The sequence below is a fragment of the Equus caballus genome, chromosome 19 (genome assembly GCF_041296265.1).
Source record: "Equus caballus isolate H_3958 breed thoroughbred chromosome 19, TB-T2T, whole genome shotgun sequence".
NCBI lineage: Eukaryota > Metazoa > Chordata > Mammalia > Perissodactyla > Equidae > Equus > Equus caballus.
Window position 1 is genome coordinate 47,835,117 of NC_091702.1, and position 13,038 is coordinate 47,848,154.

The 13,038-nt window shown below is 42.7% G+C and overlaps 1 protein-coding gene across 7 annotated transcripts in view; it reads left to right on the forward strand.

Annotated features, from left to right (window-relative positions):
- The window catches only part of GOLGB1 (golgin B1), a 78,150-nt gene extending 65,600 nt beyond the window's left edge, over nucleotides 1-12,550 (forward strand). For 6 of the 7 annotated variants that reach the window (XR_011428686.1, XR_011428687.1, XM_023623153.2 and 3 more), the window contains 7 exons: nucleotides 4,452-4,617; nucleotides 4,819-4,956; nucleotides 7,283-7,426; nucleotides 8,174-8,271; nucleotides 8,811-8,939; nucleotides 10,780-10,885; nucleotides 11,155-12,550. Coding sequence is in view for 5 of the 7 variants with exons in the window: in XM_023623153.2 (XP_023478921.1) it covers nucleotides 4,452-4,617; nucleotides 4,819-4,956; nucleotides 7,283-7,426; nucleotides 8,174-8,271; nucleotides 8,811-8,939; nucleotides 10,780-10,885; nucleotides 11,155-11,289 (916 nt within the window). In the remaining 2 variants the exon portion in view is untranslated. 7 annotated transcript variants of the gene reach the window in all.
- Nucleotides 12,551-13,038: the final 488 nt, after the last annotated feature.

Below are 13,038 nucleotides of genomic sequence, written 5' to 3' on the forward strand. Positions count from 1 at the left end.
GTATTCCACATACAAAATAGAGGAAGATTGGCACAGATGTTAGCTCAGGGCTCATTTTCCTCAGAAAAAAAATAAAAATAAATTTTTTTATATATATATAATTCCATATATATAATTCCAACATCTGTGTCATCTTGGTATTGTAATCTGTTGATTTTCTTTTCTCTGAAGTTGTGATTTCCCTGGTTCTTAGTATGATTAGTGATTTTCAGTTGTATCTTGAACATTTTGGAGATTTTAAAACTCTCAATCTTAATTTAAGTCTTCTGTTTTAGTAGGCTTCCACTGATACCACGCTAGCAGGGGAAGAGGAATGCTGCCGCTTTACTGCCGGATGGAGGGTGAAGTCCAGCAGGCTCCTTACTCAGCCTTCATTGATACCCTTGGGGGAAGGAGTGCCCTGATACTGCTAGGAATAGATGAAAGTCCAGGCTCCCCACTTAGACTCCACTGACACCACAGTTAGTGGAGAGTGGTGCCTTGATGCTGTTAGATGACAGTAGAAGTCCAGGCTCCAAATATGGCCTCCACTGATACCACTGGGGGATATGGAGAGGAACACCTCATGATCACTGGGCGATGGTGAAAGTACAGGCTACCCACTCACTCTCCACTGACACTGACACTGCAGGAGGAGTGGTTGAGGAGGGGCACTTCATTACCGCTGGGTAGTGCCCGAAGTCCAAACTTCCCTCTTGGTCTCTTCTGATACTACCTCTGCAGTGACAGGGAGGAACACTTTGTTATGGATGGAGGTGGATGTCCTCCATGTTGTGTCTACTGACAGGACATTGGGGGGGGGGGGGTGTGAGAGAGAGGCACCTCTTTATCACTGGTGGTGATGGTCCAGGGTACACACTTGGCCTCTCCTGTTACCACCCAGCAGGGAGGGTGAGATGTACCTAGTTACCTCCAGCAAGGATGTAAGTCTAGCCTGTCCACTAGGATTTTGTTAAAGAGAGTAGGGAGGGACTGTGATTTTTTCAGTGTTTGCCTGGAGTAGGGTGGTTATTGTCATTAACATTTCTGTCTTGCTAGGCTGCCCCTTCCTGGTCCTTTGGCAAGAGAGAGCAAACTTTTCTTGGCACTCATTAGTGTTTTCAGGTTGGTGGATCCCCCTTCACCCAGTTTGGGATATACAGAATTAAAAAGACAAACCAGCAAGTTCACTGCCATGTCATTCCTTAAGTCCTAGGGTCCCTAGCTGTTCCACCTTCTCTCCGTCTTTCTAAGACTTCTTATATTTGTCTATATACATACATATATATGTATAATTCCCAGGGTTTTTATCTACACTTAGTGGGAGGAATAAGGAGAAATGCGTCTACTCCATCTTGTCTGGATCCAGACATCCAAGCCCTTTTCTTTTAAAGATAAATAACTATATGGTACTATTGGAGCAGAAAAATTTACGATGGGAACTAATTCTGGTTGGTTTTTTAATTCAGTTATTTCTAACAAATTTGATCTAAAGAGAAAAAGTAAAGAATAAACACTTAAAAGTGTATAAAAACAGGTCCTGTTGTTGCAACCTCATTGTTGGGACTTTATTCCTGTTTAGGTGGTGCATGCCACTTTAATAAAATCAAACCCAAAGCTTTCAAGGTTTGGTACTAAAAGGAGAATTTCCATGTTGGCAAGTGCTGCTGATCAAGCAGTACCTGCTTTGTCTCACGTGTTGCTACAGGACAACCACAAGGAATGAATACAGAGAATACGAGGTGGAGTCTAGATTCCTACCCAGCTTGCAGTGGGGCTACCATGATAACAGATATCAATAGAGTAAAATAATTATTGGTACAGCCCTTAGAGAGCTCTACAGGAGATTTGTTCCTTCACAGATCCTAGATAACGTGCACTGTCTTGACATGATATTTCAAATAAACCTTAAGCAAAGTTTATAGAGCAAAACACTTTTTAGAATTTGGTGATTTAAATTTTGTCCAAAACTAAATTTGAAGTAAAGTTACATCCAAAAATTTTTCATATTTAACGTCTTTATGGGTTTTCTTGTAAGTGAAAATATGTCAAACTTATTCCATGGAGTTGGCAGCTTCCCCAGATAATACAGGAACACATTTTTAACAAATGGTGGTGATGGCAGAGAAGGTAAAAAACTGTCAATTTTTGCTCTCTGTGAATACAAATTTCTTCTATTTCTTCTTTCTGGAATTGAACTTCAAGAGAAAAGATGAACTGCTCTGTTTCAACCTCCTCTTTTTGTCGCCTCAGGGAATAGCTGCCCCAGCTTTATTCTGTTAGAGTCTCAATTCATCATCAAGAGATCGGACTCAGTCTGTCTTCCTCCACATGTACATTAATGCTGACCATTGGATTTAGGGCCCTCAAAAGGTGATTGAGACCACATTGGAGCATCATCTTGATGTCTCCCATATTATCTCCAGATCACATGGAACTACAAAAATTTTAAGTATCTAGTTACCGATGAAAACATAAGAAGAGCTGCAAAGCCCTAAAGGCTTATTTTCTGCAGCTGCTTGTTCCTATTTAAATTTCCTCACAGGGCATTCCGAAAGGATACTTTCCTTGTAAAGTTGACCCCTGGGGAAGAGAAAAAGAGAGAGAAAGAAATCATTTCTGGTTTATTGTGTTTTTTTTCCCCTCATTTTCTCCCTTTCCACCTTTCTCTTAGCCTTTCTCTCTTTACCTTTCACATTTGAGCAATTTTGAAGAAAATTTAAAATTATGTATCAAGTAAATTAGGAGAAGGAAAGGAAGACATTTTACTTCGCTTTTAGAAGGAAGAAGAAAATGAGGACACAGATTTGATTCATTGACTTGAGAACAGCTTCTTTAGCTTAATATCTTCAAGACTCCCTTTCTTTTGCTCTTGAAATACTTGGGAGAAATGGGCTTTTCAGACATGAAAAAGCTGCAACATCTTGTTCAAGCTTTTGTTGGTCTTGGGGTTGGCTTATCAGGAAAGCCTCAATTTATACCATAACCCTTCTCTTCCACTTGTGGCTACTGATTTGCACATTCTGCTCTGGTTCCTGTGCCCTCTTAGTTAAGGGATAAGTGAGACATAGGCCCTTTATGGCTGAATTCTATTAAGGAATCAGGTTTGTTCCTTAGCCTCTATTCTCCACTGAGGATCTCTTTGGACCATAACCACTTGTCCATCCTTCCAAAAAATGGCAGAATCCTTTTATGGAAGATTGCGATCTTTCTCATGCATTCTCACTCTTACACTCCATCTTTCTTGTTCTCTCCTTTTCCACAAATATCAAAGAAAGCGTTTCAGAAAATTCCTGTGCCTTTTACATATAGTGACCTCGTAATAAACATTTGTTTTAGTTTCTAAGTTTTAGCTCTACCTTTTCAAAAAAATTTTGACTATAATTCAAGTCACCTCTTAGCAAAGTAGGATTATTCCATAAAAGGTATATGTCATTTAGAAAAGAAAGGACCATCTTATCTTATTTCTAAAGAGAAAGACAAAAAAGTCACATTCAATTCAAACAAAACCTTTTATTATTGGGGAAAAATAGAGACATAGGTATTACTCAAAGTGAAGAGATGCTGCAGAAATTTGATTGCAATTCTAATGTGTTTTTTCAGGCATAGAGAGAAGTAGGACTAAAGAATATGGCAGAGAGGCGGTTTTTGCTCGCACTGCAGAAAATTAGCTGAGGTCAAATAGAAGCCTCCCTCTTGACCAAATTTAGAGAATAAATAAGTAGAAATAGCAGCAGCTAATATTTATCAGTTTATTATGATGTGTCAGACTCTATGTTTGGTGCATGACATATAATATCATTTAATCCTCACAATAATCCTAAGAAATAGTTTTTTTCCCATTTTACCAATTAGCCTCAGAGAGATTAAGCAGCTTTTACTCAGGATCTCATGCCTAGTGTATGATAGAGCCAGGATTCGAACCCAGGTCCTTCAGACTCTGCAGTTGCAGTCTCATAACCGTGATGTTGTACCACATCATGGCACTGCCTCTCTGAAGGGACACAGTGGTTTCCCATTGCTGCGGAGTAAACTCTATTTAGCATTCTGTTCAGTGCCCCACAGGATCTGACCTCATTCTTCTCCATCATCATTTCCTACCGTATCCACTCTATACAGCATCTACTACCACAATTCCAAAATTCACTATCTATATTCTTGTGTTGTGCCTTTTGTTAGTTTGTTCCCTGAACCTGGAATGCTTTTCCATTATGGAAAACTGACTCATTATTCAGGGTTCAGACCAAATGCCTGCTTTTCTGTGAAGTCTTCCCTGGTCCTGCTGTTGAAATTCTTTTTCAGTTCTGCTCCATCATCTTGCTCCACAGTTCTATTTATAATGTAAATTTCACTCTGGTTATGTATTTTCTTTACTACATCTCTACAGCCCCTTATTCTGTTTTGAATATGTAAGTATCCATCTTTGTCTCACAAGTATATTTTTTCCTGTGATTATTTCATGTTTTTTCTAGGATGGAGAAGAGTTCCTGGGAAATTCATGAGAGGAGAATGAAGGAACAGTACCTTATGGCTATCTCAGATAAAGATCAGCAGCTCAGTCATCTGCAGAATCTTCTGAGGGAGTTGAGATCTTCTTCCTCCCAGACTGAGACCCTCCAAGGGCAGTACCAAAGACAGGTGAGTAATTTCAATGCTGATTGCTACTCAGAGGAAACCACTACTCAGCAAGCATCAGTTTCCTGCAAGCTAAGTGCCCATCTGCCACTAATAGGCAGGCCATCTTATGACTTCCTATGAGGTGGACAGGGTTTCTGGAGGGAAGGAATTAAGCTTGAACAATATTAGGAGAGAATTTCATCAGTGCTTGTATTCTGGCAGGCATCCCCAGAGACATCAACTTCCCCGGAAGGATCACAAAACCTAGTTTATGAGACAGAACTTCTTAGGACTCAGCTCAATGACAGCTTAAAGGAAATTCACCAAAAGGAATTAAGAATTCAACAACTGAACAGCAAGGTAAGTGTTTCCTACTGGACTGGAATTCAATTTCTTGTTTCCATGACTGGAAGCATGGATGGATGTTTGTATGTAATATAAACTTAAAACCTGAAACTTAAAACTTAATAACATGAGAATGATAATTGGCATAGTGTAGTCTAGATTATTCCCTCCTATTCTGTTTTTACAAGTATAGATATGATGAAATATGGTAGCTTATGAGCCAGACCAGAGGTCAGCAGACTTTTCCTTAGAGGCCCAGGTAGTAAATATTTTAAGTCTGTAGGCCTTCTCTGTTACAACTACACAGCTCTGCAGTTATAGCACAAAAGCAGCCATAGGCGATACATGAACACATCAAGTGATTATGTTCCAGTGAAACCTTATTTCCAAAAAATGGGGCAGTAGGCCCTGAATCGTAGTTTACCAACCCATCATAAAAGATGCTTTACATGAGGGTAGCTTATAAGCAATTAGACTTCTCCACTTAAGGGAGTTTTTGCTTCCAATGAGTTTTATAAGACTATCCTTTCTCCTCTAGATCTACCAAGGAAAAAGTGTTCAATTTTTTTCAATACTGAGGGATGTTTTTGTTTTTTGTCTTTGTTTTGATTTTTTTCTAATGGTTTGTGCTGTTCACCGTGACCAGGAAAATTAACTTTCTTCTCTGCTAGGAAAGGATCATGTTACTCCCTGTCTCAGAAGCCAGTAGTTGTCATTGTACTGAGCTGCTTCTATCTTCACATTAGTGTTGCTTCTCAAACATTTATATGACTTTACTAACTCCTCCCACCCCGCCGAAAAACCCCTAACCTGCTTCACTTCATTTGGTGAACTCTGAGATGGGACACGATTAGGTAGTAGATAGAGCTCTAGACTTGGAATCAAGGACCGTACCTGAGCACAACCAGACGCAATCACAACTGGAATATACAACTATGTCCTGGGGCCATTTGGGGAGAAGAAGAAGAAAAAAGAAAAGACTGGCAACAGATGTTAGCTCAGGTGCCAATCTTTAACCTAAAAAAGAACCATACTTGAGTCCTGGTCTGTCATCTGCTAGCCACATGACCTTGGGCAAGTCACTGCTCATCTCTTTGCTTGTTGGTCATTTGTCCATGGGAACAGAAATCCTTCGTCTGCCTTTCTCAAATAAGATGATACTTTTGAAAATGCCTTGTAAACTGAAAATTGCTCTTCAGAGGTAAAGTTGTTTGTTGTGTTTTTCATTCTGTCTATTAGGCAAGTTTTTTTGTTATACCACATGGATTTCTTATTATAGTTTTCTGTATGTGTCAAATGTCCTTCCAAGTCAGAGTATCTCTAGAAGACTGTTTATCTTCTCTTCTCTGAACATTGATTCAACTTTTTTACACAAACTTGAACCCAGAATACATACAAAAAAGAATACTCAAGAAAAGATTGGACGTGCAGCCAGGCACACCAGTTTCCTTTCATATAATGTACATAGTCCTACAATAGGTACTTTGGAGAGGCATCTCTGTGGTTGTTAATGTATCTGGATGTTAATCATAACTAAAACTTAAAACTTGACAGCCTGCAAGTGAAGAATTAGAATTACACTTCCAGGCGAACGAGTTCAAATCATTGGGTAGAAGCTACAATGGGTTAATTTTTCATTTAATATAAGAAATAATTTCCTGTTTTGACATGGTGAAAATTGGCTTGGGCTGCTTTGTTGAGTAGTGAGCACCCCTGACACTGGACATGCTCAAGGAAAGACTGAGTAACTACCTGTTACTCATGTAGTAGAGGAGAGCCTTGCCTTGAGTGACTGAAATGTTTCCACTTGTGAGAGTCTGTGTTCCCAGTATAGTTTCTTACATGTACAAAGGCATATTAGGATTGATTCTATTTCTCCCTCTTACAACATACTACAATTTCTTATTCTACTTTCTTGGCAACTTGTAACTCTCTACTGCACTGAAGAATCTGTCTAGTAATGTTAATGTATGAATTTTTAGGTGACAGCTCTATCTCCAGCCATATTGAGCTCTGAGGATTACAATCATTTGTTAGTAATTTCAACTTGAAGCCAAGCCTTTCCCCTCTTACGTCCCCGGGATAGCCTGTCCTATTAGAGCGTTTGTAGGCTTCTGCTTCCTGGTTTTTCAGTCAGGTTTCCTAGTACTCCCCCAGAACTGTTTTCCTTTCTCAGTTGAAAAATTCTGAGTTTTCTCACTTTGAAGGAACACACAGTGGTGGTGTTGTTATTGTTGAAATAATGGTGTCGCATAAAAAAATTAGATCCTTAAAACTCACAACAGTTTCCCTGCAGTGAAACAGTCCTGTGGGGTGGTGCTTATCCTCTCCTGTATTTCAGTTCTCTCAGCTACTCGAAGAGAAAAATACCCTTTCAGTTCAGCTCTGCGATACCAGTCAGAGTCTTCGTGAGAACCAGCAGCACTACAGTGACCTTTTTAACCACTGTGCAGTCTTGGAGAAGCAGGTTCAAGAGCTGCAAGCGGTGAGTAAGAAGGTCAGAGGCTGGGAAATTGAGTGCAAGTGACAAAAGCATAAAGAGCAGCATCGAAGAGGTGGATGTGTTCAGGCTGAAGGTTAAGGTGTGATGGAAGAAAGAGAGAAGAGGAGAGTCTTCACTGAGATACGGGAATAAGGTCTGGGAAAAATTAAAGAGTGAAGGGATTAGAAGAAAAAAGATCAGAGAGAGAGAGGGAGAGAAATCAAAAAGTGAGTGGGAGTCACTGATGACTGAGGCTTTTGGAACTCTGAAACTAAGAATGATTTTTCTTCAGGAAATAAGAAAGCTGTAGGAAGATTTGGACCTGAGAAACCAAGTAGGCAGAGCCATTGCCAGCAGTGGAGAGGAGTGCATCGTTGAAGTTGGAGGAGACCGAGATTAGTATGGAGATGAGTAGGACGTGGAAGGTGGAGAAGGGGTTTGGGAGTAGCTTCTGAAGAATCCATGAGCCACCACTAGAAGAAAGCGCATTTCTGCAGGGTAACCCTTTAAAGTTTTAACAGGAGATATTCAAGAATCAGAATCTGGGAGAAAATCTACTAAAGAGTTTTACGTAGGAGATTATTAGAGCAGAAGATTCTCACTTCTAAATCTGCACTTGAAGAGAATGATGAGCAGAGGTAGTCCTCTCCAAGAGGTCTCATTCTCTCTGCTGTTAAATGAGTTCTTATTTTGCCCAAGTACAGTTTCTTAAGCACTTTCATTGCTGAATTACTAAATTTATTCTTCTAGGGGCCACTGAATATAGATGTTGCTCCAGGAGCTCCCCAGGAGAAGAATGGAGCTCACAGGAAGAGTGATCCTGAAGAACTGAGGGAGCCACAGCTCAGGTAGGGGAGCAGCTCTCAACCCTGGAGTGGGCACTACGTCTATAGAAATGGGGCGGTCATCTAGATTGAACTGGAGTTCACTGTGTGGATTTAATATGTCCTCCTATCTTATTGGCCTCACAGAATTGATGTGAGGATTAAATAGTAACAGTTATAATAACAAATTATGAGCGAAAGGTGTGTAAAGCAAAAACACCACCACCACCACCACCACCACACAACACACACACACACACACACACACACACACACACACACACACACACACTCTCTCTCTCTCTCTCTCTCTCTCTCTCTCTCTCTCTCTCTAATCTTGTGCTATGCAAATGAAAGCTCTTTAGTCAATCCCTGAAAGCTCTTAAGGTGTCTTCTGTGGCTTTATTTAATCTTGCTGCAGCTATGCTTTTAAAATAGTCTTTGTGTTTGTGCAGCTTCTGTAAATTTTCCTGCTTTGTAACCTTTTGAAGACTTTGAATCCCTTGTATCAGCAACTGTATTCTGCCTCTAATGACGTTGTTTGTTTTCCTTTCATCTTGAAGCCTTTCTGAAGCCCAGCTGTGCAACACTAAACAGGAGATGAACGAATTGAGGAAGCTGCTGGAAGAAGAACGAGACCAAAGAGTGGCTGCTGAGAATGCCCTCTCAGTGGCCGAGGAGCAGATCAGGCGGTAAAGGGCTGAGGGCGAGAGCCTCTTCTCAATTCTCGTCCTTCCTGATCATCCGCTTGTGTGTTTCAGTGGCCAGCCTTGGGAATGATTAGCATCTAATTCTCATCTTGAGATGGGTGCTGCAGTGAGTGTAGGGTCAAGAAAAGCTACATTAATCCAAGCTGAGCTCCTCTACGATTCCCTCTCTGAGGCAGCCGATCAAGTGCGGCCTGCCTAGGCCTGGTCCTGCCATTTTAGCATTAGAGCTTCACCGCATCCTGTAGTGCATATGGAACTCAGGGGACTTGCAGTTCAAAAGCAACCTGTACTGCTTTGCTCACCAGTCCTTCCAAACATCTCACCCTTCCTTAGCCTAGCCTACAGAAGTTGACAGACTGCGGCCGGCCCCATGGCCAAGAGGTTAAGTTCGTGCGCTCTGCTTCAGCGGCCTGGGGTTTTGCTGGTTTGGATCCTGGGCGCAGACCTAGCACCGTTCACCAAGCCATGCTGAGGTGGCCCACATAGCACAACTAGAAGGACCTAGAACTAGAATATACAGCTATGTACTGGGGGGCTTTGGGGAGAAAAAAACAAAAAAAGAGGAAGATTGGCAACAAATGTTAGCTCAGGGCCAATCTTGGGAAGAAAAAAAAATACTATTAAAAAAAAAGTTGACAGACTGACCTACATAGTACCAGACCATCCTGTTCCGGATCAAAGCTGCCCTGAAAAGCTTATCGTATAGAGGAACAGACACAGAAGGTGTACTGTGCAGTCAGCCTGGCTCTCAAGAGGAAGACAGTCAGGATAGACCTAGGCTGTGCATGCTCAGTTTCTCTTTCCAGACTCACAAATCAGATTAAAGCATCCCTTCTCTTCTGGAGAAAAGTAAGAGAGGCCACAAGTATTAAGACATCCCTTCCTATGGAGGAAGCATCAGCAGTAGAGTTCCATGCTCCCCACCACAGTTAAAAAGTGCACTCCTCTAGGCAAATGCTTGATCAAACGTGCTGTGTTTCCTGCAGCTCCTTTGATACGCTTCTTGTTTTTGCAAGAAACCATTGAGTGGATAAAGGCAGCTTCTTCATTAAATGGAGAAGTTCCAGTATTAAATAAGCAAATCAGCAAGAAATGAGGCAGAAAGCAGTAGAGGCTGCCAGTGGAGTTTAATTCTAAGAACCCCACAAAAATCTTTCCTGGGGGCCAGCCCAGTGGCGCAGCGGTTAAGTGCACACCTTCCGCTTAAGCGGCCCGCGGTTTACCGGTTCGAATCCCGGGTGCGGACGTGGCACCACGTGGCAAGCCATGCAGTGGTAGGCGTCCCACATTGAAAGTAGAAGAAGATGGGCACGGATGTTAGCTCAGGGCCAGTCTTCCTCAAAAAAAAAAAAAAAATCTTTCCTGGATGCTTTTGCCTATTCGCCTTTAATAAATGAAAAAAAAATTAACGAATTTCTATGAGTCGGGTGTGGTGTAGTAGGGAAAAAGGGCATGAAGTTTAGAAACAAACCTGGGCTTTGAATTCTGGCTCTGCCTCTTAACTGGCTGTGCCACCATGGGCAAGTAATTTTCCCTCTTTAAGCTACTTTGAAGATAATAACCCCAGCCTCAAACCTGGGGATTAAATCTATGTAAAGCACCCAATCCAGCACCTGATACATAGTAGGCAGTCAGCTCCTGGTAGTTATCTTCACCTTTTACCCTCTGCCTGTGCACTCCTTGCCCGGGGGCAGGGACTGTGGGAGCAGCCTTTGCTGTAAGTCCCTTGTGCTATATCATGTGGCAAGATGACTGAGAAGACTTCGCCTCCTCAGTCTCTCGTGCTGTAACCCATGCCGTGCCTCTTTTTTTCTCCACTCAGGTTGGAGCTCGGTGAGTGGGACTCTGCGCGGTCTCCTATCATTGGCTCCTGTGGCACTCAGGAGCAGGCACTGTTAATAGATCTTACAAGCAGCAGTTGTCGAAGGGTAAGCAGGGAAGAAGGATCAAAAGAGGGGACTGTGCTATCAGACAGTGCTGGCTGTGTTGAGGGCAGGTGGTCAAGGAGAGGGAATGTGGAAGTCCAGGCACTAGCCTGGAAGGGTGTGGAACATTGGAGGAACCTCATAGAATTTGCTGAGTTTTTGACCCTGAGGGGACTTTCTCTCGGGATACCTCTTTATTATAGTGGTTGGAGAAGGGAAAGGGACATGTCCCTAGAGGATAAAACTCTCTGACTTTCAAATTTTTCTTTCAGACCCGGAGTGGTGCTGGATGGAAGAGGGTCCTGCGTTCGCTCTGTCATTCCCGGACCCGAGTGCCACTGCTAGCAGCCATCTACTTTCTGATGGTTCATGTCCTGCTCATTCTGTGCTTCACGGGCCGTCTGTAAACTTAGTTCTCACCTTTTGGACCACCCCCCTCAGAACATGGAATTCCCTCACCTCTAACATCAAAACCATCAATTCCAGTGGAACAGTCTTCCCACTTACAGGTCCCCTCTCCAACTCTCCACAGAAAGTGCCTGCAAAAACAGAGGTGGATGTGAGCACAGGTTACAGCTGCAGCGACCAGCGAGTCTGCTCTCTCCTACTGAACACTGCATCATCTGAGGAGGGCCCACACTTGGTTGTTGAGCCAAGTATTTGTTCAGATTTTGCAGGGCCCTGATCTTTCGTGGTCTTGTGAAAGATGCTGAGGAATGTCTTTCAGCCAGGAAGATGATTCCAATAAACCTCATAATCTGAAGTACAGTATCATTTTCATTGATAGTTCTTTGCTTTGTTTTCCTTATATTTCCTCCTTCAGAGGGAAGGTGGACCTGCCATAAACAAAGTTCTGGGCAATGTTATCTCATAGTCTCTGATTAGGTCTCCTGCAGAATAGAGTGGGAGCTGAAGAACTCCCCAGGGGTTTCAGCTGTTGGACCCCAGGGGAAGATAGCATCTCCCGTGGCTATTCACACATAGCTGGAGTGAGGCTTGGTCCTGGACTGTAAGGATAGGATCCCATTGCTCATGCCCTTGATCACACGCATACAAAGGGAGTGAGGTGCCCATGCCTTTCGTTTCATTGAAAGGCAGGAATACCTGGCTGTGGACAGCACAGCGTGATTCAGGCTCTTGTCATTCCTTTGTTACTGGATATGCCTCGAATGCGGGCCCTAAGACAGTACACTAGGAGCCAGTCCTAGGTGAGGCCTTGACTCCCGGCTGGGAATATCTGACTGGTCTAATGACCACTCCTAGCCTCTTGAAGTTTCGTGAAGCTACTTTACTGTTGGTGACAGTTACTCCAGTTTCTCAGTCCCAAAGTCATCTGCCCTCTGTGTTAACAGAGAGCTGAGGAAAATGGAGGGAGAATATAGAGGAGACAAAACGTTTAAATGTAGGCCTGAGAATGACAGTCAGGATTGAATTCCATTTGTGCTTATTCCCTGCCTCCTCTCCCCCTGATCCCTTACGGCTGGTTGTTTTCTCATTATGCACATGATGTGTTCCCTGCCTGCTCTCACCACCCAAAGAAGAGAGAGAACTGATGGACTGACTGATCTGCTCTAATCCTTTTTTCTGTGGTGACCAAATGTTGGTCACAGCAACCCAGGAACTTTCCTGAACAACTGTAAAATAATAAAATTATTTTCAGAATGAAAAGTTGTGGTGGTGTGTGTGTGTGTGTGAATGTATGTATACACGGGTGCTTACATACATGTGTTTACATGCTGAAGGGGAGGAAGGCAGATAGGGATAGGGTAGCCAGGATTGGATATGCGGGTAGAAAGCTCTATGTGTTCAGGCCTCCTCTCACTGGCCAATGTCAGTAATGGCTGCATGCGTCCTTCTGACCTTAGCCACTGGACCCCAGGATGATGAAGTGGAATGAGGAAATTCCGTCCTAATACTGAACCAAACAAGCTGGGCCTTCAGGCATGAGATTCATGCAGGTTTTTGTTTGGGCCTGCGAGAACTCGAAAATATTAGGCCCCTAGGGATCCCTGTGAGTGGGAGTGGGGGGAGGGAATCTAACAGAGTATGGCAGGATGGGCGTTGTTAGGATTTTATGTTAAGTCGCTGCTTGGGAAAAGCTAACTCACTTTCTCAAGGTACAACAAGTGAGTTGGACCAAGTCTATCAGGCTTCAA